At 35.1% G+C, this 27,274-nt stretch overlaps 3 protein-coding genes and 1 long non-coding RNA gene across 8 annotated transcripts; 2 read left to right on the top strand and 2 right to left on the bottom strand.

Annotated features, from left to right (window-relative positions):
- Positions 1 to 514: 514 nt before the first annotated feature.
- Positions 515 to 2,829, bottom strand: LOC111801985 (Peroxidase superfamily protein). The gene is made up of 3 exons (XM_023686239.2): positions 2,486 to 2,829; positions 2,157 to 2,357; positions 515 to 1,245 (listed from the first exon to the last, which is right to left on the bottom strand). Exons 1-3 carry the CDS (start codon positions 2,762 to 2,764, stop codon positions 664 to 666), a joined length of 1,062 nt encoding a protein of 353 aa, XP_023542007.1. The 5' UTR covers positions 2,765 to 2,829; the 3' UTR covers positions 515 to 663.
- LOC111801986 (uncharacterized) lies at positions 1,086 to 6,404 on the top strand. 4 transcript variants are annotated; one of them, XR_015422531.1, is made up of 5 exons: positions 1,086 to 1,227; positions 2,115 to 2,401; positions 3,400 to 3,555; positions 5,009 to 5,031; positions 6,041 to 6,404. It is a non-coding gene; the product is annotated as an uncharacterized LOC111801986 (long non-coding RNA). The 4 variants fall into 4 exon arrangements; XR_002816217.2 differs by lacking the exon at positions 5,009 to 5,031; XR_015422530.1 differs by lacking the exons at positions 5,009 to 5,031; positions 6,041 to 6,404 and adding an exon at positions 4,866 to 5,002.
- Positions 6,405 to 7,711: 1,307 nt separating this feature from the next.
- On the top strand, positions 7,712 to 18,434 carry LOC111802228 (RNA helicase family protein). Of its 2 annotated transcripts, XM_023686520.2 has the most exons (23): positions 7,717 to 7,945; positions 8,043 to 8,187; positions 8,816 to 8,890; positions 10,283 to 10,372; positions 10,471 to 10,550; positions 10,846 to 10,915; positions 11,007 to 11,092; positions 12,000 to 12,069; positions 12,244 to 12,339; positions 12,950 to 13,052; positions 13,473 to 13,519; positions 13,607 to 13,690; positions 13,768 to 13,821; positions 14,158 to 14,258; positions 14,536 to 14,626; positions 15,182 to 15,346; positions 15,622 to 15,711; positions 16,321 to 16,392; positions 16,521 to 16,619; positions 16,808 to 16,894; positions 17,069 to 17,122; positions 17,897 to 17,976; positions 18,064 to 18,434. In XM_023686520.2, exons 1-23 carry the CDS (start codon positions 7,845 to 7,847, stop codon positions 18,209 to 18,211), a joined length of 2,088 nt encoding a protein of 695 aa, XP_023542288.2. In that variant the 5' UTR covers positions 7,717 to 7,844; the 3' UTR covers positions 18,212 to 18,434. The 2 variants fall into 2 exon arrangements, 1 of the variants encoding a protein (XP_023542288.2); XR_002816238.2 differs by lacking the exons at positions 17,897 to 17,976; positions 18,064 to 18,434 and having other exon boundaries at positions 7,712 to 7,945; positions 16,692 to 16,894; positions 17,069 to 17,124.
- Positions 18,435 to 19,979: 1,545 nt separating this feature from the next.
- LOC111802229 (uncharacterized) lies at positions 19,980 to 21,858 on the bottom strand. Its single transcript, XM_023686522.2, has 5 exons — positions 21,261 to 21,858; positions 21,035 to 21,184; positions 20,804 to 20,958; positions 20,613 to 20,703; positions 19,980 to 20,530 (listed from the first exon to the last, which is right to left on the bottom strand). The coding sequence occupies exons 1-5, from the start codon at positions 21,639 to 21,641 to the stop codon at positions 20,327 to 20,329; spliced, it is 981 nt and encodes a 326-aa protein (XP_023542290.2). The 5' UTR covers positions 21,642 to 21,858; the 3' UTR covers positions 19,980 to 20,326.
- Positions 21,859 to 27,274: the final 5,416 nt, after the last annotated feature.

Raw genomic sequence — 27,274 nt, 5'->3', positions numbered from 1 at the left:
AAATATCTAAAAAATTAAAAAATACTCTTATTATTATTTTTAAAAATATCTACGTAGCAAAAACTCTTAATTTTTTTTAAAAAATTATTAAATTTTTTTTTATTTGAAACCGTCTATTTACACCTCATAAATTATCTTCAAACTTTTCAAATTTTTAATTTTTTTTTGCTCATTTAAAATAATTTAAAATAATTTTTTTGTAAAGTATTTTTTTTTTTCAAATATCTTTTAAAAATTAAAAGTGTATTCTTCAAATAAAATATTAACCTATTTATTTATTAGTGTAAGAGTATTTTAAAACATTTTTTAATTTTTTTTAAACAATGTATTATTAGAGGAATTATTGAGATTAATAATTATTTTATATTAATTTAGTATTTAAAATATTATTTTAGCTCCATTTTTTTCGAATATTATGTGAATATATTTAAATTTTATATAGGAAAAAGTCTAAATAATTTCATTGAAAATTTTAAATTATGGCTAATAAAATAGATTTTTTTTAAAGTTGAAATGAGCTGAAAATTAATTTCTGAAAATTACTATAAAGCTGAGCTGGAAAACAGAAATTTCTCCCATGTATTGCTAAAATTAAAATAATAATTAAAAAAAAAAACCAATAAAAAGGGATTATTTTCAAAGATGCCATCGTCAAGTCGTCAATCAACTCTGATGAACGCTACAATCCGTCCTTCGCTCTCCATGTCGTCGCCCCCTCTTCACTCCGATCGACCCCATTTTCTCCATCGCCGCCGCGAAAGCTTGAAAAAACTTCTGCTTATCTTTCGCCAAGCTCTGCACCATCGTCTTCATCCTCGCATCCGACACCAGAGCTTGATCTGTAGCCAACAGCCCTAGTTTACTTTCCAAATTCCCGTAGTACGCGTGATCGAACACAAACGGTGTTGTGACATCGAACGGCGCCACTATATCCGTATTTCCACCGTACCTAGGGCACGACATTTTAAGCTCCTTGAGTAGTCTCCCGTCGATCGCCGGATCCGGTTTTTTCGTGCCTCTGTAGTCGTAGAGACGGTTTGTGAAATGCTCGCAGTGCGCAAATCCGATCGTGTGCGCACCGGAGAGCACAACGAGGTCATCGCTTGATAGACCTTTGGAGTTGAAGAGTTTGAGAAGCTGATCAACGGTGGAGTTTGCTTGCGGCAGATTGGAACCTACTCTGGCCGCCATTGATATCTTCCCGTCCCATCGTCCCTTCTTCACCTGGTAATACGGTCCTCCTGCCTGCAATTTTCAATAATTCAGAAATTATTTTATTACATGAAAATGTTAGGACTGAAATTACTTTTTCACCCCTAGGCAACAGATGCTGACAGGCCTCATAAATGGAGATAAATTAACAGAAACTAATTTAAATTCGTTCATGCTGTCTTCCATGTACAACGCAAACACATCGATGATTATTAACTAAAGCATCATAGAAAAGAGGAATACAAGATTAAATAATGGAGGTTAGCAAAGGACAAATTAGTAGTAAACCGATATTGTAGATGAAAATTTAAAAAGTTAATCACATGGAACTTTGATCCATTGCTTTGGTTTTTGCTTATTTTGATTTGGATCTATTGTTCGCCAATTTCCATAACAGTAGCCAATTTTATTTCTATTGATGTTCTATTGAATATAATTATATAACCATCTGAGTTTTGATTTTATGTATGATTTTCATAAACTGGGGCTGTGTCAGAATCTGACTATAGAGAAATGGATTTCATATGAGCTGGAAAATGGGGAAGCTGAAAAGACAAACTTTTATCTACATTTTGAGGCTGTGGACAAGTATTGGATCCCCATTAATAAACATTTACAGGCCAATAATAAACAGAAGCATCTCCTTGTCATTTTGGATTCTTCTATGCCCAGGTTTTCTAATCAAACAATGGAGAAAATGGCAAAAGTGGAAGGAAAATTTTCTAGGATTTTGGGAATTCATTATGATACTGTTGAATATGTATTTTCTTTTCCCTTGATGTAACCCATCTTTCACTTTTTTTAAGCAGAATGGTTACAATGCAAATCCAATGTCAAATTATTGTTCCAACTTTCAAACACCATTTATTGGCTTTTGCTTAAAATTTTCTATGTTTATGCAGAAAAATGACCAGATTTCTTTGAATCAAGAGAAGGGCTCTAACCAAATGGACAAAATCTCTGGCTGCAATTGCGAGGATGTCAGCACAAGACACAACGCCAGGGCACTTGCTCTCAACCAACGCCTTGGCCTTCTTGATGCTTTCAAACCCCTCCGGTCTCAGCCCCTTGTTGTCCGCTGCATCCTTCTCCGCTGCCACTTTGCTGCCAGGCTTCGTCGATATCAGAATCGACCCATCACAGCCCTGCCATTTTCAAGAGCTTTTCAACATTTTTCAAACACAACCAGGTAATTGAAATTGATTGCAGAATGCATGCAGTATAAAAGTGTATGATTCTATATGTGGGGTAATGGGGTTCCAATTTTTCTTACTTCTACAAAGCAATCGTGAAAGAACAGGCGGAGTGTTGCTGGAGCTGAGACTGGTGCGTCTCTGAACTGTTGGGTGGTGATTGAGGAGACGAGTTGCTCGAGGTGAGGGCATGTTTTGGTGTAGTAGTCGACAGAGAGGAGGCGGTGGCGGCGGGCGGGGGCCTTTTTAGGTGCTGGTGTTGCAGCACATTCTGATGGTGTGATGAAAATGAGAAGCAGAGTGAGAAAACAGAGGGGAGAGAGAGGGGAAGAAGAAGAAGATAAAGAAGAGACAGGCATGACTGAGTGTGAGAGTGAAGGAAGGGGCACCTTAGGACAAAGAAGGAATAGTGGAAAGAAGAATATAAAAGGGGAAGACCCCAGGAGTTGAAGTTGTTGGAGGACAGATTGCTGTGAAGAAAAAAGGGGAGAATCAAGACCCGTGAAACCCAATTCTTATGGCAAAAAGCTAGAGAGAGAAACGACCAACAGGCCAATAAAAAAGCTGGTGAGAGAGAGAGAGAAAAAAAAAATATTTTAATATAATTATATGATATTATATTGTTTCTTGGTACTGGGGAGTACTGGTACCAAAAATTATATTTTGTGTTTGATTATGATATTGTAGGTGGGTCTGGGGGTCAAATGAAGACCATTCAGTAGCATCTAGAGGGCACCAATTTGGTACCAAAATCTCATTTTCACCTCTCATTTATAGGCATAAAATATATAGCAAATAATCAATTATAGGAACAAGAACAGGGGATTGGCTTATTGTCTAATTTAATAGAAGGAAATTGCTAAATCTTGCCAATATTTATCCTTATTTCATTACTGCAGTTACTACCTGTTCTGTGTTTGTAATTTTTTTCTGATGAATACCTTTTATTACTAAAATCTGTATGTACTTTAAATCGTTGCATTTATCTTTGCAGTTTGGTATAAAATTTGGCAGCCACTGAAAACAATGAAATAAATTGAAGGCTGATAAAAGCTGATAGAGAGAGAGCGTGGTGGACAGAAGGGCGTGTAATAAGCCAAGCCAAGCATGAGTAATGAACTTCATAAATGCAAGGCATGTGCTACCACAGGTGCCTCACTCACTTCTCTTTACCCCATTTTTCCTACTCATATCAATGTCACCCACCATTTTTCATCCCCCACTTTAGTGTCAAATTGAAACAACCGTCCATCATATTTCTATGCTGATACGGTCATATTTACTTTATTCCATGTGCATAAAGATGACATTTCTATTTGTATATTCAGTATTTTCTCTACTTTTAACTGACTTGAGGCCATACCTGATATGAACTAAGTATGAAGTGAAGGAGACGCAAATATATTTCGATGTTGGTTAGAATGTGGAGTAAATATTGGGTGAAAACAATATGTTTATTGGTTTCATTGAGACTTTCTTAAGTGGAGATCGAGTTTGAGTTCAGCCCTAAAATTAACAACTAATTCATCGGTCTAAGAACTTGTGAGATCTATCGATTAAAGAGAGTAACAAGTGTCGGCAAGGATGATGGGCCCCAAAGAGGGGTGGATTGTGAGATCCCACATTAGTTGGGAGGAGAACGAAGCATTCTTTATGAGGGTGTAGAAACCTCTTCCTAGTAGATACATTTTAAAAACTTTGAGGGGAAGTCCGAAAGGAAAAGCTCAATTGGATCGAAATAAATCACTTTGAGGGAAGGACAATATCTACTAACGATGAGCTTGAGCCGTTATAGAACTCCTTAATAACCTTATGATGTTGGTGCTAACTCGATAAGTGTAGAAGGAGAAAAATTACTTGAAATTCACTGGCATCCATTCAATTGGATTGAAATAGATCACTACAGATAATCGCAGCCTGGTGGGTGGAGAATATTTTTTCTTGTTTTACATTTGTGGAAAAGGCTGAAGAGGTGATGCTAGTGAAACTTAATAGCTGAAAGGACCATTTGTCTCTCTCACTCCCTCATTCCTCGTGGCCTTTTGAATTGGTACCACAAAATTTATGGATCTGTAAAAGCAGTAATGAAAGCAACCCAGAACAAAAGGTCAGTGTTTTTTCCCAGTGGCAAAGCACTTGATATAATAATGTTACAATAAATAACCTTTTGGATTATTAATTGGTTGATGAGGGGCCACTATGGCTTGGCTTGCCAGTCATCACTAAACATCGAGTCCCTGGAAACATATCAGAACCATCAGTACAATCTAATAATTATTTCATACCTAACAAAATTCGAACTTTTAAAACTAATTTTAACTTCTTTTGCATTTTATATTTCTAAGTTTTAAATTCCGTGTATTTTTTATTTATTTTCAACCATTAAGTTTATTGACAATTTATTTTGTGACTCATTCGTTCGATTGAGCATTTTTTCAGACTTTGATCAATTTATTATAGGTACTCTCTAGTTGTAACGCATTCCTTCGGTTGAGCATTTTTTCAGACTTTGATCAATTTATTATAGGAACTCTCTAGTTGTAATGCAGGGAAAAATTAGCTTCTGGAGGATTGTATTAACTTGCCACCGGTGACTTTCTCAGGACTCCATATGAGAAGAAAGAAGGTATTGGGAAATTTTCTAATGAGGCGAAATCCCTCGTTGTCCGTCCCCTTCTTCATTCGTCCATTTAGGTTCTTCATATCTTGGTATAACTGTAACGACCCAGATCTACTGCTAGTTGATATTGTCTTCTTTGGACTTTTCCTTTCGGACTTCCCCTCAAGACTTTAAAACGCATATGCTAGTGGAAGGTTTCCACATAAATGATGTTTTGTTCTCATCCCCAACTAACGTGGGACATCACAATCCACCCCCCTTTTGGGGCCAGAGTTCTCGCGGGCACTCTTTCCTTTCTCCAATTGATGTGGGACCCCGCCAAATCCACTCCCCTTTGGGGCCAGCGTCCTTATTGGCACACCGCCTCGTGTCTACTCCCCTTTGGGGAACAGCGAGAAGGCTGACACATCATCCGGTGTCTGGCTCTGATACCATTTGTAACGGCCCAGATCTACCGCTAGCAGATCAGCCCTCTTTGGGCTTTCCCTTAAGGCTTTAAAACGCGTCTGCTAGGGGAAGGTTTCCACACACTTATAAATGGTGTTTTGTTATCTTCCCCAACCAATCTGGGACATCACAATAACTATCCCAACAAAGTAATCTTACGTAGTATCAGCAAGAGCCCTTCGACTCGGCTTCTGCATTGGAACAAACAAATAATGTCTCTCTTTTTAAGAGACATCGAAAAAAAGCAAAAGCCAATAGTAAAGCACCTTCATCGATATTAGTTGGATACTAATTATCATTTCAAGAGTTAATGGTCCAATATTAGGTAGGATGATTTAGGGAGAAAATAGTTTGAATAGGAAATGGTAGCATTTGTGAGTGGCAGACATATTCAGCCTCAGCTTTCCATAGTGACAACAGAATTGAGGACAAAATGTGAAACAAAGAATCCAGTACTTGCAGAAGGGATAAATCCAACATTTGCATATTTCAGAAAAGGATTTAATTACATTATACTATGATTATTCATTAAACAACATTAAATTCTGCTGTTATGTTTTTTTGTCAGTCTCTGTGTTTTTAGCCTGCAGTCATTCCACTGAAAACCGTTCGAGTACTTTGATGCTTCAAAAGTCAGAATTGCTTAGTTTCAAAGATTTGAAGTTTGGAAGAACATGGTGAAGAGTGGCACAGCCGTTCATGAGATTCCCCACCCCAATTAAAATATTTCCCCTCAAAGTTAGAGGACTCAGCTTCATCTACTTCAATGTAAAGCTACAAAGTAAAGTAAAAAAGTTTGTAGGGTTGGTTTTTCTTAAAGAAGTTTATTGAGGATAATAATTAATAGTTGTAATTATCATAGTTCATCGGTTTGAAACTATGACTTTTTTTTTATCAACAATATATATTTAGTTAAGCTCATTTTCACATAACATTAATGGTTTAAATCCACGTTTAAATGTTATTAAATATGAAATAAATTTCAATTCCTCTCCTTTGTGAAAAAAATCTAGTTATTAATTCCAGGACTCGAATTTTGCACCTTTTATTGATCTAAGAGATTTGTTAAAATACCTATTTATGGATTAGATCCTGGAGTGATATGTGTAGTTGCATATTTAAGTCGTTTCACAATTTTTTTTTGTACAAAATCAACCAAACATGACACTACTCTTTTGACATCAAAATATGAGCAAAAACTTATTTTTTTTAGTCAAATTTACTCGAAAACCACAAAAAAAAAAAAAAAAAAAAAAAAAAAAAAAAAAAAAAAAACGTTTTCTAAATAATAAGTTTAGTTTTTTTATGAACATTATTACCACTCTAAATTCAATTCATTACTTTGTTATTGATCTCGAGTAAAAACAAGAAGGAAATAAATAGTAAAAGGCTCTCCCATAAAAGATACTTTTTGAAAATAAGGTTATAAAAGGTTTCATACTCTTGGTACTTTAAACATCTTTGAAAGTTTCTCCCATAAAACCTTTACTCTTATTTTTCTACACGAACTATTCTCATTTAAACTCTCCTATTATTGAGGACGGATCTTATCGAACCCATTAAGACCCCAAATGCTTGAGTAAGCAAGTAGTATGTCTTTCTACGAAGTTTCTTTGACTACAGAACTATGCCTGTTTCTTGAAACGAATAGGATGATCGGGTCAAGGACAGCGATTTCATTTGTCTAACAAACTAAGCTTAACCCCCTTTTTTAAACTTGTACAAATACAATTTCTTCCAAACTTGTTCAACGCTATGCTACACCCTTTTTTCTTGAAAAAGTGTGACACCCGAATATAAGAGGAATATATAAATAAAATGATACTAAATTTGAATAAAAATACTTTAAAAATTTGAAAGTTGCTATGTATACCAACAATATGCATATTCTTTTTCGATAGCTCAATCGTAAGAGCTCTATGTTAGGTCGTGGAACCTAATATTTTCGTATAGAATTTTATATATTCTCATCCTATTTAGTTTTTAAAATAGAATTTTATATATTTTCTACATTTATTTCTTCTTGTATCTTCTCTCTTTTATCTCTATGTTCTTCGTCTAGATCGAGTATGTGAGTTGTATGATCCTGACACTTTAAACTTAAACCGTTTAACTTAGAGTAACCCATCTTCCGAATTTTTCTAGAAAACGTGAGAATAAATAAATAAATAAATAAATAAATAAATAAATAAAATCCTAATATCGGGGAGCCCATTCCATGACCCAAAACCGCCGAAGTTGCTCGATTCGGTTCTCGATGGGCTTTTCTCCATCAGATTCAACCGCCCATTTGAGTCCAACTGCTCAAGCATTCAGTTCAACTTCCGTAGTTTGGACGGAGAGGCTGTACTGAGCACCGGCAAGCGAAAAGAATGGCGCAATTCTGGAAACCGGGCGCCGAGAAGCCCCGTCTGCTCGACGACGGAGAGGGCGGCGTTCTGTTCTTTTCTTCTTCTTACTCTTCTTCATCTGGGTATGTTCATGTTCTTCTTTCTCTTTCAGTGACAATAGCTTAAGCATCAGATTTCTATTCATTTCCCCTTTTACAAGTTTTTGACTCCGTGGAATAGATTTGGGTTTTCGAGCATTGAAAAGCAGCGGCAGAGGCTTCCTGTTTATAAATATCGCTCCGCCATTCTGTATTTAGTGGAAACTCATGCCACTACTATCATTGTTGGCGAGACGGGTAGCGGCAAAACCACTCAAATTCCTCAGGTGAGCTCTATATCCCTTCATGTTTTGAGGAAAAGATCGCTAGGAATCATAGATCTCCATATACAATATTGTCTACTTTGAGCACGAACTCGGATGACTTTGCTTTTGATTTTCTCAAATGGCCTCGTATTAATGGAGATGTATTGCGATCATTCCCTAAATTAGCCCATGTAGGACTCCCTCCTAACAATCCTTCCCTCGAACAAAGTACACCATAGAGCTTTCTCTGGAGCTCTCGAACAAAGTACACCCTTTGTTCGACACATAAGTCGCTTTTGACTGCATCTTCGAGGTTAGCAATGTCTTTGTTCGACACTTGAGGATTCTATTGACATGGCTAAATTAAGGGTACGACTCTGATACCACGTTAGGAATCATGACTCTCCACAATGATATGATTTTGTCTATTTTGAGTATAAGCTCTCGTGGCTTTGCTTTTGGATTCTCCAAAAGGCCTTATACCAATAAAGATGTATTTCTTACTTGTAAACCTACGATCAATCCCTTAATTAGCCAATAGCCAATGTGGGACTCTCTCCCAACAAATATTTCAGGGTTCAATTGAATTTTGGAATCTTCACTGTTTATTTTGTTAATTTTGTTATATAACGTTTTGTGCGAGGAACAGTACCTCAAAGAAGCAGGTTGGGCTGATGGTGGTCGAGTAATTGCCTGCACCCAACCAAGACGACTGGCTGTTCAGGTGCATTACTAGCTTTCCTATGCAATTTTTGCTCTATATTGCTAACAGTTGCAATAATGTTGTTCTTGTGGTTGCTATAGCTCGTAGCTTACTGCAATCGTCTTTGGTCGAGGAAAATCTTGGTCGTCTTGTTTTTAAGCATATTATAAACTTGTGGTGTGAATTATGACAAGGTTCATTTTGATGGACTAGGCTTCTTGTGCTATTGATGTAGTTTCTGACAAAATATTTAATATGGAGAGTATATTGTATGATCCATGTGGATCATGGAATGCTTGGTATGAGTTTACCCTTTAAGTTCACGCAAGAATGTCATTTGAAAATATAAAATGTTTTTATTCATTTCATGACAGGGAATAGGAGTCACTAGAGATGTTACGTAAATTAATTGGATTGCTTCTAATATTTTCCACTTTTGAATTTTTTTTTTCCATCTCATTTTCTTCTTGGATTGTAATCTTCATAACCAATGAATAACATTAAATGTAACATTCTGAGGATGTATCGTGTTATAATTTGCCCCTTTGGTGGAGAAGAATCAAATATAACAAGCTAACCAATTTAAAGTTTGATATGAATTTTGTCCTTTCTACTATAATTATACTCGAACATGCTACTGTTTTCTTGGGGTTGCAGTTTTTCGTTTTATACAAGTGTGCTTAAAAGGACATTGATCATGTATTATGGAGTACCGGAGTTGTTATTTTGTGTACTCGAATTAGGATAGTTTTTGTTTGTAGCTGTACCTACACTTTTGGGACAAGTGAGGGAACCTTTGACGTGCAATTATCTTTTGTTATCTTTTGGAACATTTGACTTGAGAGACATGTGAGAATTTTTAGAGGGCTAATTTCGCATGTGAGAGGTTATTTCTTGATTTCGTCCACTCATTAATAACTTGATTATTTTGAATCCGCTGCTTTGATTTTGGTACCAACAATTAAGAATTGCTATAATTGGACGTGAAAGACATCTAGTGTTCAAAACAAATTGTCAGGCCAGGCTCTTCGCTTTGCATCGAATTAAACCACATGCTTCATCGCTTGTGTGGGCCTTTGAGTTTCATTCTTGTGAACATACTCCCCAGACTTGGGCTATGGCTATGTTCCATTCCTTTTTGGGGGTTGGATTTTAGAACTTTTTGTTGTTCACTTTGTTTTTTATTCTCATCAACTGAACCTCTGTTTGTAATTTATTGGTTGTTTCCTGTACAATCTCCTTCTTGTAGTATGTATTTTTATATAACTCATTTTTGCTTTCTCATCTATCTTAATGAAATCAAGATTTCATTATACGCGTGCGCGCGCACACACACACACACACATATATATATATATATATATATATATATAACAGATGATCATTGAGCTTTTTTTTTTCTTAATTGCACAGGCAGTTGCTTCTAGGGTGGCTGAAGAGATGGGTGTTAAGCTTGGTGAAGAAGTTGGTTATACAATTCGATTTGAAGATCTTACAAACCCAGTGAGGCCTTTTCTTCTTTACAGCACAATCTCTCTAATCTTATCTTCTCAATGCAAAATAAATATTTGCAGATGTAATTTTCTATTTTGGCAGCACAGGATGTGACGAGGGTGAAATTTCTGACAGATGGTGTGTTACTCAGAGAGATGATGGACGATCCACTTTTGACTAAGTATAGGTATTGAATGTTGAAACTTTTATAGTATAGTCTCACTGTTGAATATATTTTTTTTAATATCTCGTTTCTCTAATATATTATTTTATTGGTTTCTCTAGCTTCCAATTACAATTGGATAGTCTTTTTTCCATGTCTGTTAAATATTTCTCTTGGTCATTCACATGAATTTTTAAGTTTGCAAAAGAGAGGTTGTTGTTGATCTGTTTTTTTTTGTGGGAGCAGTTCGTATCATATCATGCTATGCTTGCAATTTTTAATAAAAAAAAATTAAAATAATTTCATTTGACCATTTTAGTGTAATAATGGTGGATGAAGCACACGAAAGGTCTATCTCGACTGACATGTTACTTGGTCTCTTGAAAAAGGTACAAAAATCCTTGATCCGGACCAAGTATGTCCTTTCAATAACTTGACAGCTTATGCATTCTCTAATGTGGCTGATTGGTTGAAATTCAGATCCAACGTCGGCGACCAGATCTACGATTAATTATCTCTTCTGCTACAATTGAGGCTAAAACGATGTCAACTTTCTTCCAAACCAGGTTTTACTTGGTTGTTTTAACATTTGAATCTCGTAGCTGCTCATTGTTGTTTCAGTTAGGCCTTTTCCTTCTAAGGCCTAGTGTCATGTATCAACTATTGTGTTATTACATTAACTGGATGGAACCTGAGTACCTTTAATTCTTTGGCAAAATGGATGGAGCTTGAATAACTGAATACCATGAATACCTTTAATGGCAGTCTTTTGAATTTTTCATTGTAATGATACATGTAATCCACAATCATCTAAATCACATATTTCACCTTCTTCAGGCTGGAGTGTTGCATCCTCCAAACATGAATGTCTAGTTTGTTTCTTTTTGGGATATAGATTGTTTGACAATTTAAATTCCACTTCGTATAATCCTTGGAGGTTTCTTGGTTTTAATCACATTATTTTTTGTGGTTTTCCTTTGAAATAGCTTAAAACTTTGTTGCTCAATGCTACGTAGTGTTGTTAGGAATAGGAAGATCTCAAGGTGTCAATTGAAGTTTGAATAAGTGATGGTACTTCAGATTTTTTAGCCTTTTCATGGAGCTGTTGGTCAAAAGAAGTTCTGTCTTTTGTGTTCCCCGCTTTTGATCGATCATCCCCCTTTTGTGGGTTGTTTTTTGTTATTTCATTTATCTTAATGAAATCTATTTTTTCATTATGTTTTTAAATGTTTACTCTTGCTCTTACAGTACCTTTGATTGGAGAGCTTTTCTAATTCATTCGTAGTGGGATGGCGGATTTGCTTTCTTGTTTGTATAGCATCTAACCAAACGAAATGTTGTTTAATTGTTTCTTGTAAATAAAACTTAAACTAGAAGTGGAAGACACCTTATGCACTTTTTTGAACTACCAGTCAATGAGATGGCTACTGAAGCCAATATTGATTCAGATATCTTCTATTTTTTATAAATTAGCAAAAGACGTCGAGGACTTGAAGGTGAGGCGCTTGAGCCAAAGGTGGAACCTGCTATCCTATCAGTCGAGGTATAAAAATTGGCAAAGATTTCATAATGTCAGGCCATCTTTCTCTACTTTAGAAATTGGGAGATGCACGTTCTCCTTTCCATTTTTTTCTGATGTTATGTTGTCAGGAATTTGTTGACGTTCGTATCAAATGGAAATTCTAACCGAAGCATGTTATATCTTGTCGACTATTAGGGAAGAGGGTTTAATGTACAAATCTTTTACCTTGAGGAGCCTGTTTCAAACTATGTCCAGTCTGCCGTTTCAACTGTATTGTCAATTCATGAACAGGTGACCTCTTAGATTGTGTATATCATTAGTGACTTGCCAGTTGCTACATATTTACATGTGGTACAAGAACTAATTGGTACATTTATAGCTGATGCATACATTTTTGAATTTGATGCATTTAATTTTGAAGATGAAGTTCAAAAAGTAGTATCAAAAGAGTAGTGGACGATTACAACTTAACCATCAAACTTCATTACTATTAATTGGTGCTTTGCTCAGCACATGAAGGACCTATTCAAGCAGGCATATAAAGGTTTTTGCACGAGCAAGTAGATATAGACAATGTACACGTGGACTCATTTGTCTACAATTTAGTCAAAAGCTGAATTGATTTTCAAGAAACGACTTTGAATGGAGAGAGGTGACTGGTGAGAGTGGAGTTCAATATTTTTAGAACGTCTGTTCTAGTATATGAACCATGCAATTGCATTAACTACCTCAAACCATTATTGTGGCTGATTTGTAAAATATGGTTTTTAAGAAGCTAAATTGGCCTTTCTTTGAAGCTTCTTCAGATAGGCTGGAAATTGTGTTCCTTAACCATAGCATACCATAATGTAATGTTTCTCACTAAACAATATTTTTGTTAAATTTTATGTTTGTTCCTTAGGAACCTCCAGGTGATATACTTGTATTTCTCACTGGCCAAGATGATATTGATACTGCTGTTCAATTGCTTACAGAAAATGACCGAAATGATAGAAAAAAGTCAGGTCTGTTCATGCAAACTTCTATTTAAATTTGAGTTATGGACACTTGTTGATCATGCAACATCTAGAACTTGAAATAGTGTGAGAGGTTTGATATGTACTTGTAAGCATTGGATGGGCCCGATCGATTCTGTTTCAGGGTTCATCATCCCTATAAATTGTTTTTTGTTAATTTTGAAAAAATAAAAACTTTGCATTTTCTTTCTTATGAATTTCTTTTCCTAGAACCCCAAGAATCTAAGCTTGTACCAGAGAGTCATAGACTAATTTCTTATAGTTTGCTTATTTTGTTTGGTTGTTGGCCCAAAAATAAATCATGAAAACACTTTGTGCTCTGCCAAACTACTCATAACGTCACATCGAGTTGATGCATATGTTGCAGATTTTGGTTCATCAGGACTAATTTACATGCTTCTTTTCCAGAATTGATCGTCTTGCCTCTGTACTCTGGGCTTTCACGTGCAGAGCAGGTTAGTGACAAGTTATCTTGTACCTTAGTCGGACAATTTGGAGTACTCATTTTATTTGGCTATACACATTCTGCATAAATACTGTAGGAGCTCATCTTCTCACCGACACCCAGGGGGAAGAGGAAAGTAGTGATTTCCACAAATATAGCAGAGACCTCATTAACTCTAGAGGTTAGATTTGTGTTTTATAAGAAGATTTTCCTACTGATTGGCATTCCTTTCACTCTTAATTCTTCTGTTCTGTGTAGGGCATCGTCTATGTTGTTGACAGTGGGTTCTCCAAGCAGCGGTTCTACAATCCAGTAATTTCATTTTTCTTTTAATAATGAGTATAAAGATTCACTGTTTGTTTCTTCTGCAAATATTGAGCTTCCTACCATTTCTTTGATTGTTTTTTTTTTTTTTTTTTTTTTTTTTGTAACCGGAATCAATCCATTTTTCTATTGACTGATAAAGTATTTTGGTCATTACTAATGCTGTATATTCTTTATGTGTTTTAACACTTGTGTCATGTGTGTTGAAGACTTGGATAGTAAAGACTATCTTAACCATTTTATTTGTGAAGTTTCTTTGCTGTGGATCATATAGGTGACGATGATCTAGAAATGTATTGTTAACTTACCTCTTCTTTTTTTTAGATATCAGATATTGAAAACCTTATTATTACACCAATATCTAAGGCCTCAGCTAGACAAAGGACTGGTCGGGCTGGAAGAATTCGGCCAGGGAAGTGTTACAGGTCTTCATCTTTACATTTACTTATCTTCTAAAAATGTTCAAATAGAAAGTGGCACGTCGAATTGTTTCAACTGATCTTTATGCCTTTCATTATTTTTTTTTTCAATTTCCCGTCTTTACTTAAATTTGTTACTGACAGAGTTGAACACATTATGGTTGTAATCCTTTTGATCAAGTTTTTTATGCCCAATGCATGAAATAGATTATTATAGTACTTTCTTTCGCATACTTGTCTTGTCGTTACAACTTATTCATTCAACTTTCCCGGCTTCATGCAGACTGTATACAGAAGAGTATTTCATCAATGAAATGCCTGCTGAGGGTATTCCTGAAATGCAAAGATCAAATCTTGTTACCTGTGTCATTCAGGTAATTGTTTTTGTTATTGTACCTATTGCTGTAACGACATATGGTGTTTCTTCTTGCTAAAAGATGAAGATATATATGCAGCTATTCATCACAAGAAAAATGATAAATATCAGAAATTATAAAATGATATGAATGTTGTTAATGGTTGCTAAATAAACCTCTAATTGGAATGAGTAACTAGAATACAACATGTTTGCATCCTTGCCAAAAAGTTCTCCATCCATCATCTTATATTTGTGCATTTCAGGCTCTAATTTCAATAATGTCATTTTTCCTATAAGATTTCCATCCATCATTTAGTTATTATCTAATTTTCACGATCTGTTCGGTTTTCTGTTGTAGTTACTAACTAATCTTGTTGTTAGTTCAAGGTAGTGTGGATAGTTCACATTATTTTTGTTTGGTTACAATGTACTAATTGCGAACATGCTCTGTTTATACCTGATGTTACTGTACATAAAGCTCATACAAATGCAGAGATTTTTTTCCACTTAGTTCTACTTAAATATTGTTTTTCTGCTCTGTTAAGATGCTAATCTTGAATTATTATTACAGTTGAAAGCCTTGGGAATTGATAATATTCTAGGCTTTGATTGGCCATCACCTCCATCTCCTGAAGTAATGATTCGGTCATTAGAAGTTCTTTATTCACTTGGAGTCTTGGATGATGATGCAAAGCTTACTTCGCCAGTTGGGTTTCAAGTTGCTGAAATTCCACTTGTACGTTGCTGCAGTCATGTACATTAATAATATAGCTCGAAATTTCAATCATTAATGGCAATCTATTACGTATTTTTTATGGTTCTTTTGTCTGCTCATGTGTTCATTAAAGTTCGTTAAAGTATGTTTGTATGTATCTATTTATCTATTTATCTATCTATCTGTTGATATTGCTAAGAAAACCATTTTCATTAAGAGGGATGAAATTATTAAATGTGATAGTACGGGTATACTATATTATTTAATATATGTTCCCATTTCAAAACAAATTTCAGGAGCCAATGATCTCAAAAATGATCTTAGCTTCTGGTGACCTTGGGTGCTCGGAGGAGATCATTACAATTGCTGCTGTTCTGTCAATCCAGGCAAGTCCTTATATCTTAGCATGCCCCAAAAATGATCTTCAAGCTCATGCCGAGAAATTAGGCAATAAAGGTGTTTAGCTGTTAAGGGCCTCAAAATTTATCATTTCTTGAAGCTCACCTAATATAAAATGTAACCACATAATCAGTGATTGATTCTGGTTCTGCTTGATATTTTATGTTTGTTGGAATAAATGGTTTGCGACTCTTCCGTGAGTTGCATCCTTTCATAACCATGGGTTGCGATCCTTCATCAAAGTGATAGCCAATATGTAGAAGAGTCATGGCTATTCGAATGGAAAGATGCCTTTTCTCACATAAAACTTTTCGTTGAAGTTTTGTTTGGTCTATAAAGTAATGTTCACTCGAACTTGTGGAATGAAGTGTTGAATCCCTAAGAAGATAATCTGATCTATCTTGGGACAGAATCACTCATTAAACTCGGGCACTAGAGAGAGTAGAATCGTAAAATTGTTTTAAGGAGACAACACGAATTCGTCGGGTTCAGATTTTTCTCTTGCTTACCATTTATTGTTTGCATTACTATTTTTCTGTTTTATGTGATGTTCTTATGGCATAGCGTTGTTTTACAATTAAAATGTCATTTGGCAGTCTATTTGGGCTTCTAGTAGGGGAGCGCAGAAGGAACTTGATGAAGCAAGGTTGCAATTTGCTGCAGCTGAGGTACTCGTCTAAGTCTACCCTGATCATGATGTATTCATCAATTCATATCAGCTAGATTAGCATTTCATAGACCAGTCCTAGCTTGAAAAGTGAGTCGATGTCGTGTTTAATTATCTTGATGTATGCAGGGCGATCATGTGACCTTTCTTAATGTGTACAAAGGATTTCTTCAGTCTAATAAATCTTCACAGTGGTGTCACAAGAATTTTATCAATTACCAAGCTATGGTATGCATTTAAATTCATACGTGTAAGCATACAAAATATTTCCTTTTGCATATCATCGTCTTCAATGTGCAGTGTATTCCCCGGCTATCCCCAACCCAAAATAGAGGGAGCGTGAGATCTATAGTTCGACACGTACGTATTGCCACAAATATTTGTCATAGTAGTTATAAACTTCAATTTGTATGCAGAAAAAAGTAATGGAAGTTAGAGAACAACTGAGAAGAATAGCACAGAGATTAGGCATCGTCTTGAAATCATGTGAAAGAGATACTACGGTAAATCTTTGGCCTACATTTATCATCCCCTTTATATTGATTTGTTCATTTTGGAAGGTATTAGCTCAAGCTCATCTGTTGAGCATGTTGCTCCCCAATCCTGTCTTTTGTACTTAAAATTCCATCAGAACTCCTAATTTCTGTTTGAAATATACCCTTTTTTCCTTCCAACAGGTTATACGCAAGGCAGTTACTGCTGGATTTTTCGCCAATGCGTGTCAATTAGAGGTTAGCAATTTCCCGTTCTAATTTGCTACTCATTTATAGAGTTCATGTTGGGTTATGGAGCCGGCAACTTATTTATAACTTATTTAATTGTTATAATCAGTAAAACTATATATATATATATATGGGGTAGATAGTGAGATATACTAGGTGGTTATATCTAGTAAAACTATATATACTAAACTGAAACCATATATATACTTCTTCGGCCGTGCTTTGAAAGATGCTCTCTGTACATACCTGAAAGTTGTACTTTCTGCCTTCTATGTATTTTCTCTGCACATACCTGAGCATTCTCTGTATTTTCTCTGCACATACTCGAAAGATGTATTTTCTGCCTTCCCTGTAGTCTCTTTGTACATACTTGAAAGATGTACTTTCCTGTACATACCCGAAAGATATATTTGATGTACTTTCCTGCACATACCCGAAAGATGTATTGTGATGTCCCATATTGGTTGGGGAGGAGAACAAACCACCATTTATAAGGGTGTGGAAACCTTCTCCTAGCAGACGCGTTTTAAAGCCTTGAGGGGAAGTCCGAAAGGGAAAGCCCAAAGAGGACAGTATCTACTAGCGGTGAATCTGGGGCGTTACATGTATTTTCTACATTCTCTGTATTTCTCTTTGTATATACCTAAAAGATGTACTGTTTGCATTCTCTGTACATACATGAAGTTATCAATATAAACCTTTAGCCAATCTTTCTCTTGAATTTTCTCTCTCCGATTCTTTGTGTTCATCAATATAAAAGCTGATAAATTTGGTGGTGTGTAGGCATACAGTCACAATGGTATGTACAAGAGTATCAGAGGTTCTCAAGAAGTTTATATTCATCCCTCTTCAGTGTTATTCAGGTTAGTTTGAACAAAGTCTAAGCGTAGGCTGTTAGGCTTGAGGGGTATATATTATTGATCGAAGAACTCGTGTTGGTTGTGTTGCAGAGTTAATCCAAAGTGGGTGATATATCATTCGCTTGTGTCGACTGACCGACAATATATGCGTAATATCATCACCATTGATCCGGGATGGTTAACCGAGGCTGCTCCCCATTTTTACCAGTACAGGCAGCTCACTCATATGCCTCACTGATCCTGTATTTATCTTCTACACTTACTACAAGAGGATGGCAATGTCAACAGCCACCAATATTTTGGCAGATTTGAAGTCTTCTAAGAGTAGTCATCAAAAATTTTAAAACAAATTTTGATTAAATTGCAAATTGGTCCCTATAGTTTTAAGAAAATTAGAATCTAGTTTCTAGAATATTCTCTATTGTAGTTTTTATAAATTCGAATGAAATTTTAATTTTTAAAATTATAAGAATTAAATTCTAATTTTTTTTAGTGATACAATTCTAATATAACCTAATAATAAATAAATAAATTTTACTAATTGACATTTTAATACTAGAGATGTTTAAGGGGTGGTACAGAGAAGTCTTTCTTTTATACTTGGTCTTGAAGTAGAAAACGTTCCATCGGTTCTTGAATAGTTTCTTTCAAAAGGGTTTCTGCTTCAGGGAGCTATTATTTCTTGGTGGAAGATATTATTTCTTGAAACTCAGGTTTATTCATTTTTACGAAAGTACGTAGCTCGACAAGAAATTTTCTTACTTGTTCAATTTCTAATGTATGCATTGCACGATGAATGTGAAGAAGTAGATCATTATCTCGGCAATAATGACCCAAGCTAGTATTTGCAGCGAATCCACTTGTTAAGTAGTTATGCATTATGATAGGAACTCCCAATTCTCAAGTAATGTCCCTTGATTTCACCTGTTTCAGCCTGTAATTTATAAATGGCTTCCGCACAAAATAGGCAAAATTTTTGTGGAATTACCGGGGAGATTTTTCTTGAAGAATTTGTGGGGAGTTTCCTACTGTGTTTATTATTTAAAAAAATAGATATTTTAAATTTTTTTATTTTTCAATATAATATTTAATAAATAATTGTAAAAAGTCCTAAAAAAAACCCATATATTTCAAAAGCAAATATAATGTCTACAAGTATAATTTTATAAATTCAAATTTTAATATTAGAATAAGTTTTTAATGTTTATAGAATAAATTTAGTTTAAATATTAATTAGAGTCTCAAAATTAAATAATTTATTTTTTATTTTTATTAATGGAGTGAAATATATATATATTAATATTAATTTTTAAACTGTCCTCATTTGTCGGTACATGATAGGCTAAAATTAGAGAATTTGTTAGTTTCAAGAAAATTAAAGAATTAAAATTAATTTTTAACCCTAATAAAATTTTACAAAATTATTAGTAAAAAATGTAAATATATAGTAAAAATTATAACATAAATCAATGGATAATATTATATTGTAAGATAATTTTAGTTTAATTAGTTATTCAATAATTACAAAATAAAAATAATTAAATAAAAGATATTGGAATAATTACATCGAATTGAATTGTTGATTGTGCAAATTAATTATTAAAGAGGATCATAAATGACTTTTTTTTTTTTTAAATTTATATTCGTAAATATCTTTTTTTTTTTTAAAAAAATTACTTTTACAAAAATAAATATTTTTAAAATAGTTTCAAATTTATATTTTTGGTCGAATTATTAGTAGTAATTTAATACAAATTTTAATTTATGTGAATTTTCTTTCTCTTTATTTTTATATTTATATATATATATATATATATATATATATATATATATATATATAAAAGAAAAGATTGAACCATTGACTTTAAAAATTGTAACGGATCTTTTAATTTAATGTCGGTAATGTAATTTTAATTTAAAATATTATCCGAACTTACCTACTTACTTAAAGTAATACGGAACAATTCTTTGAATGGAGTTCTCCAAAGCTAAAAGTAAAACGGAAATTGAGTACTGAACAACTTTCTATCTGTGCATATTCTTCGTTACAAAAAGCTTGACAACTAGAGCTCAAAATCAGGGCCGATGTCAACTCATGCATCCTCATTTTCGGGTTCAGGTTTTGGATTTACCTTGGGAGCCAATTACAATTACTACAAGAACAACTTTCTATGTGTGCATACTTTTTCGTTACAAAAAACGTGACGAGTAGAGCTTCAAATCAAGGTAGATGTCAGCTCATTCGTCCGCATTTTCGGGTTCAGGTTTTGGATTTACCTTGGGAGCCAATCGCAGTTACTACTAGAACAACTTGCTATGTGTGCATATTTTTTTTTCACGAAAAACGTGACGACTAGAGCTTCAAATCCAGGTCGATATCATCTCTTTCGTCCTCATTTTCAGGTTCAGGTTTGGGCTCAGCTCGGGAACCAATCACATTTACTTCTTTGCCCTTTGACTTTGACTTCATCTTCGATCCATTGGAGGTGTCAAATGTAATTTTGTTGTAATTTGATGCACTTCCTCCATCTCTATGCATTGAAGCCTCCATAGTTTCCTTCAAAAAAACATGAACAAAAACATGAACATTATCATTTTTCTTAAACAAAAAAACATGAACATGGTCGGATCATTCTTACTTGGAAATGAAATGGTGCAAATTGATTTGGAGTTGATGAACTTCTCAATGCCAATAAACTGCTGCTATCTTCACCCAATTGATAGCTTCCACTGAAATTCATTTCATTTAAAACATTTCAAAAACTAAAAAATTATGAACAACAAGAACACATTAAAAAAAAAAAATAAAAAAAAATAATAATAATGGAACCTCAAATTTGAATCCAAAAACATTGCAGAGCGATTCATTTCGGACGACGACGACGATGACGACGACGAACAACCCTTTTTCTTTGCAATATTGAACAGATTTGGATCCCAATGGGCTTCATCAAGAAAGGGTCTCGTCCTTTTCCCACTTACAATCTGTCAAGATTATGAATTTTTAATATTATTATTCAATTTTGCATGCATATATATATATGAACGGAGAAGAAATTGCCTGTTCTTGTTCCTCCGGCGTCGTCCATGGGTGGTTTAAATCAGGAGATTTTTGGCTTGAAGGTTGCTCTATTTGATTAAAGCAATTGGGCGGCGGTGGCGTTGCCGGCGGACAGGATGAGGATGAGGCGGAGGCAGGAGTGAAATTTTCCTGAAAATTTTTAATATATTTACACTAATTTTTTGAAGAAAAAATTAAAAGGGTTTGGAGTTTAATATTGTCTTACCATTGGGTTGTTGTAAAATTGGCGATTGAGTGATGGAGGTGAGAATTGGAAATTGGGTAAAAACTGCGGCGGAATATTCATTTGGGTGTCGGATTTTGGTGGCGGAGGGCGGGGACGGAGAGTAGTGAACGGCGAGAGATTTGGCCGAGAAGGGAACTCACGGGGTGGTAGGAATGGAATTGGGGTTAAGGGTAGCGGTGGTGATGGAGATAGGAATTGCTGTGACGGCGGGGGAGGTGGCGGCGGCGGTGGCGGCGGGGACATGGGTGGGAATTGGGTGTTGGAGTCTTGGGCTTGTTGCTCCTTGAGAATCTTCTCGAGCTCCGCCACGCCTGGTCCTCTCCGGGGAGTACGCTGTCGTTTGGCCGGAGTTTTCTTCATCTCAGGGGGGTTTGTATGTTTTGGTGGTCGGGAACTTAGTGGTGTATGGGGTTTATATAAAGAAAGGTTTAAAAGGAAAGGGAATTAGGAGGCTGAGGAGGGGGCGGAGGAGGAGGAGGAGGAAGAGGAGGCATCAGTTTCTTGGCGAGTGAGGGGGTTCGAATCTGAGAAAATCTTTGCCATTTTTATTATGGACAGCTTTTTGTACTGTTTCAATGCCTGTTTTCTGCATGGAATAGTCAAGGAATAGGTCTCTTGGTCCCCTTTTGCCATATAAATATGTTCATCTATTACCTGCCCATTACACTATTTTCATTGCTCTTCCTTATATATTTCCCCATTTCATTCATAAATATTGTCTTCTTTGGACTTAGTTCTATTCCTCGAGATCTCACAATTCATCCCTTCCTTTTAGGGCCCACGGTCTTCCTCCCCAACTTATGTGAGATCTCACAGTTCACCCCCTTCAGGTCCAACGTCTTCACTGACATTCGTTCCCTTCTCCAATCTATGTGGGACCCACCAATCCATTCATGACTGATGTGTCACAATTCACTCCCTTCAAGGCCTAGCGTCCTCATTGACATTCGTTCTCTTTCCCAATCTATGTGGGACCCACCAATCCGTCCCTAACTGATGTGTCACAATTCACCCACTTCAAGGCCTAGCGTCCTCACTAACATTTGTTCCTTTCTCCAATTTATGTGGGACCCACCAATCCATTCGTAACGGGTGTGTCACAATTCACTCCCTTCAGACTCAGGGTCCTCACTAGCATTTGTTTCCTTCTCCAATCTATGTGGGACCCACCAATCCATCTCTAATTGATGTGTCAAAATTCACTCCTTCTGTGCCAGTGTTCTCACTAACATTCGTTCCCTTCTCCAATCTATGTGGGACCCACCAATCCATCCGGTGAGATCTCACAATTCACTTCTTTGGCCCAACGTACACGGGTTCCCTTCTCCAATCTATATAGGACCCACTAATCCATTCTGAACTGATGTGAGATCTCACAATTCACCTCTTCAAGGTCCAGCTTCCTCACTCTATTCGTTCCCTTCTCCAATCTATGTGGGACCCACCAATCCATCCCTAACTGATGTGTCACAATTCACCCCTTTGGGGCCCAGCGTCCTCACTGACATTCGTTCTCTTCTCCATTCTATGTGGGACCCACCAATCCATCATGTGAGATCTCACAATTCACCCCTTCAGGGCCCAACATCCTCACTCACTGACATTGGTTCCCTTCTCTAATCTAGTGGGACCCACTCATCCATCCCTAAGTGAGATCTCACAATTCACCCCTTCGGGGCCTAGCGACATTTGTTCCTTTCTCCAATCTATGTGGGACCCACCAATCCATCTCTTTTAGGGCCAGCATCCTTGTTCGCATACCACCTCATGTCCACCCCCTTTGAGGCTTAGCTAACAAATATTGTCATCTTTGAGTTTTCCCCTTTAAGCTCCCTCTCAAGATTTTTAAAACACGTGGAAGATATTTCGACGCAATGTTTCATTGTGGGATTTCACAATAGTTCAATAGGTTAAAATCATCGAAATTCTATTCAATCTGTCGATTTTTTTTTAAAAAAAAAATCAAAAGTCGAAATGTCCATTTAACTCGAGTACCCAAGCCCTGAATGGAGCAAGGAATCCCATCTTTAGATGGAGGAGAGAGTTGGGAAATATTTTTGCTCTTAGCTCAGTAGAACTAGGGATGTGGATAATATTCATCGTCCCTACCTACCCCCAACTATACCCTAATTTTTTTAAAAATTATGTTCAATATTATATTACCATAATGGAATACAAAATTGATCCATTAATTTTTTAAAATAAATATATTTTTATAGAAAATTCTCGAATTTTGCAAGAATGAAAATTGAAATAAGAGGCGGGAATTCTCTGTCCCCACATTCCGGCATGGATAGAACTGATTTTTTAAATTAATTATTATATTTAAACTCATAATTTTTGCAATAAAATATTAAATTTGAAAAATAAAAAATGTTTTTATATATGGAAGTATTTTGTTTTTTTGAGAAAAAGTATAAGGAAGTTATGAGCAGGTAGCTTGGCCAGCTCAAAAATTGAGAGAGTCAGTAATGGTTGTTTCATATATAGACAAATAAAATATTCTTAACATAAATTCATATTATTACAAATTAAATTAATTTTATAATAATTAAAATATAGTTCTCCTTTAAATTATATTTTAATTAATTAAAAAACAATAACAAACAAAAACATTCTTAAATAACCGACAAAAATACATATTTTTAACACATTTTGTCTGTGTTCCATCCACAATTTGACAAATAAAACAATTCATATAAATAATATTTTTTTAATAATAATAATAATAATAACCAAAAACTAAAAAAAAAAATTCAATTTAGTCTCAAAATTTCTACCATTTTTTATTAAAAAAAAATTATAACTCGACCGGGGAATAGATTCAAGCATCTGGTCTAGTAAATCTCGAGCAAATACGCAAGACTTTGTTGTTTTGGCAACGGGTTTTAATCCAAATGTTGATCTGACATACTTATTGATTATAGTCGTCCTCACGTTCAAAATTTCATTATCGAGTGCATCCCGAGAACTTTCTTGATTGGATAGAACGTGACGAGAGAGTCAAAAATGAAATTTCTGAGTTGGGAAAGTTGTGGGAGGTATGGATCGGTTTCAGGTTGGAATATTGTTGTTATAGTGGTACCTCTAGGGTTAGTAACTCTCGACCCCTAATAAGAGCTAAACATGCTCTTCTAATTGGTATCTTAATGACAAACAACTCAATCTACCCTTGTTCTGGTTCTATATCAAATAAGATCTCTTATTGTAAGTAATGAAGAGTCATCGACTATTTGTATATTTGATGTGCTCATGTCAGATACCGTGAGATCTGGAACGAAACATTTCTTACAAGGGTGTGGAAACTTCTCCTTAGCAAATGTGTTTTAAAATCGTGAGACTGACGACGATACGTAACGGGTCAAAACGAACAATATTTACTAGTGATCGGTCTCGATCATAGACGCATTTTAAAGGTGTGAGTATATACTAGCGGTGGACGAGTAAGGGAAGCAAACTTCATAAGGCAACCAATCTACAAGTTGAAATCCTTCCAAAGAAGAAAGAGATTGGAAGAAATTCAAAGCTTCATACCCTTTCTCTAACACCAAATCTTTCTATAAAAATCAATGTCAGATTCTTTAGGTGTGAGTAGGTGGGGCTTACCAATTAGCAACAAAATGCCTTCACATGGCCTTCCCACAACTCATGCAATCTTATCTAATCATCAACGCAATCACAAACTCAACCAAAACCAAACCTATGTTCTTTTTTTTTTTGTTGACCCGATTCAAATCTTCGTCTCGAAAGTTTTAAGATTGTGTTTTTTGAACGTTTATAAAGACGGGTTATGTAGCAACAAGAATGTAACAGTTCAAGTTCACTACTAGTAGATATGGTCTGCTTTGATTCGTTACGTATTGTCATTAGTTTCATGATTTTAAAACGCGTTTACTAAGGAGAGGTTTCTATACCCTTATAAGGAATGTTTCGCCCTTCTCAAACTGATGTGGGATCTCACAATCCACCCCCTTAGAGGCCCAACGAGCGTCTACTAAGGAGAGGTTTCCACACCCTTATAAGTAGTGTTCGTCCTTCTCCAACTGATGTGGGATCTCACAATCCACCCCCTTGGAGGCGCCCAACGAGCGTCTACTAGGGAGATGTTTTCACATTCTTATAAGAAATTATTCGCCCCTCCAACCAACGTGAGTTCTCATAATCTACCTCCTTTAGAGGCCCAACGTCCTTCCTAGCGTACCAATTCTACACCCTTGTAAGGAATGTTTCGCCTCTCTTCAACTGATGTGGGATCTCACAATCCACCTCCTCCCTCCCTTGGAGGCCCAACGTTCTTGCTAACACACCGACCAGTGTCTTGCTCTGATACTATATATAATAGTCCAAGCCCACTGGTAGTAGATATTGCATGTTTTAGCCCGTTACATATCGTCATCAATCTCACAATTTTCAAATGCATCTATTGGGGAGAGGTTTCTACACCCTTATAAGGAATGTCTCATTCCCTTCTCCAATCGATATAAGATCTCACAAAAGATGTCTTTTTTAATCCACCAACCTCAAGACCTGCAACATAGTCCTATCGCCTTAAAGGAGAGAATCCAACTTACTAGTTAACAAGTGAGGAAAAATAGGAGTCTAAGATGGAAAGGTTTAGCAAGTTAGCTCAGAAATCCCACATCCGCTCGAGAGGAAATATTTCCTCAATCGACCCGTTTTAAAATCTTAAGGGGAAAGTCCAAAGAAGACAATATCCACGGGCCGTGAGCTTGAGCTGTTACAAGTGTTACATTCGTGTAAAAACTTGTCCTTAGTAGACACGTTTTAAAACTTTTAAGCTTAGACTGACACTAAAATTAAAATTAAAATTTTTTTTTAATGATATGATACAATTTCAATAAAGACAAGATTTTAATATTTTACTTAAAAAAGTTTGATTAAATCATAATCTTTAAGTTTTCATAACAAAATTAAATTCATGTTATGAAACCACAGCTGTTTGCAGTCTAAATTTGGATTATTTTATGGTTTTTTTTTTGTTATAGAGAATCATAGAAAATCAAAATTCTATATTAATTCTCAACCGATTTTCTTAAATTTACTTCAAATTAAAAGATTTTATTAGATTCAGAGATTTAATACAACTGGTTTGTGACGAGTTTGATTACACCCGATAACTTGAATAACTCGACCAACCTAGCCCAACACGTACAATTTGGGTTGGGTTATCAATTTATTTATGTGAGGTTAGGTTCAAGTAAATAAAAACCTACGGATTGGGCTGATCCAGTATTTTATAGTTGAGTGAGTGAATACCTGACTCGACCAATTTAGTAGGATATAGAAGATATCTAACTCGACCCAGTGAATACCCTTTATTAGTCAACTCATTAAAATTATGGAGACCGGAAAAAAAAAATATTAATAGCTTAAACGTCGTGATTTTTTTTACTATATTTTATAGAATTTAGTTTATTTTTAAATGGGAAAATTAATATATTTAGAATTAACAAAATATAGACATGCCTTTTTAATTTAATTAAAAACTTCATTGTTAGTCATTAGCCTTATAAAAGAAATTATATTGGAAAATTATTTTCTTATTATTTTCTACCTATTTTTCCCCTGTTCTTCACAGCAATTGGTATAATAATATCTAAATATGGAAATATATTCCATTATTTGCTATTATGAAACTTTATTTTTTTTTTAAATTATATATAAATAAAAAGCTTTAGAAAGTGACTTGTAATTTTTATTTTATAGCACATTTTTTTCTTCAATAAATGTTTATTTTTATTTTCGTCAAATTAATAAACTTTTTGAAAATTTTTATATTATTTTTGGGTGAATTAAAATAATTTAAAATAAAAATTCACTAATTATTACTCTTATTAAATAAAATAATTAACCCAGTCTAATCCAACTCAACCATAAATTTTACTGCGTACGGCATGACTCTGATACCAGGTTAGAAATTTTTTGTTCATTCCCTAAATTAGGGAATGTGACTTAGGGCATGACTCTGATAC

This window comes from Cucurbita pepo, chromosome 9 (genome assembly GCF_057944985.1).
Source record: "Cucurbita pepo subsp. pepo isolate OVF chromosome 9, ASM5794498v1, whole genome shotgun sequence".
NCBI classification, from domain to species: domain Eukaryota; kingdom Viridiplantae; phylum Streptophyta; class Magnoliopsida; order Cucurbitales; family Cucurbitaceae; genus Cucurbita; species Cucurbita pepo.
The sequence above is the reverse complement of the archived record's forward strand: the minus strand, read 5'-3'. Positions and strand labels throughout refer to the sequence as shown.

Excerpts from the sequence above, each read along its gene's own strand:
- LOC111801985 (XM_023686239.2), bottom strand. The coding sequence starts at position 2,764 with ATGCCTGTCTCTTCTTTATCTTCTTCTTCTTCCCCTCTCTCTCCCCTC. Across the intron at positions 2,358-2,485 it reads TTCACGATTGCTTTGTAGAA|GGCTGTGATGGGTCGATTCT; the intron begins GTAAGAAAAATT and ends TGAAAATGGCAG. Across the intron at positions 1,246-2,156 it reads CCAGAGATTTTGTCCATTTG|GCAGGAGGACCGTATTACCA; the intron begins GTTAGAGCCCTT and ends TGAAAATTGCAG.
- LOC111802228 (XM_023686520.2), top strand. The coding sequence starts at position 7,845 with ATGGCGCAATTCTGGAAACCGGGCGCCGAGAAGCCCCGTCTGCTCGAC. Across the intron at positions 10,373-10,470 it reads TTGAAGATCTTACAAACCCA|GATGTGACGAGGGTGAAATT; the intron begins GTGAGGCCTTTT and ends TTGGCAGCACAG. Across the intron at positions 17,977-18,063 it reads CCCTCTTCAGTGTTATTCAG|AGTTAATCCAAAGTGGGTGA; the intron begins GTTAGTTTGAAC and ends GTTGTGTTGCAG.
- LOC111802229 (XM_023686522.2), bottom strand. The coding sequence starts at position 21,641 with ATGAAGAAAACTCCGGCCAAACGACAGCGTACTCCCCGGAGAGGACCA. Across the intron at positions 21,185-21,260 it reads AATTTTACAACAACCCAATG|GAAAATTTCACTCCTGCCTC; the intron begins GTAAGACAATAT and ends AAAAATTTTCAG. Across the intron at positions 20,959-21,034 it reads CGCCGGAGGAACAAGAACAG|ATTGTAAGTGGGAAAAGGAC; the intron begins GCAATTTCTTCT and ends TAATCTTGACAG.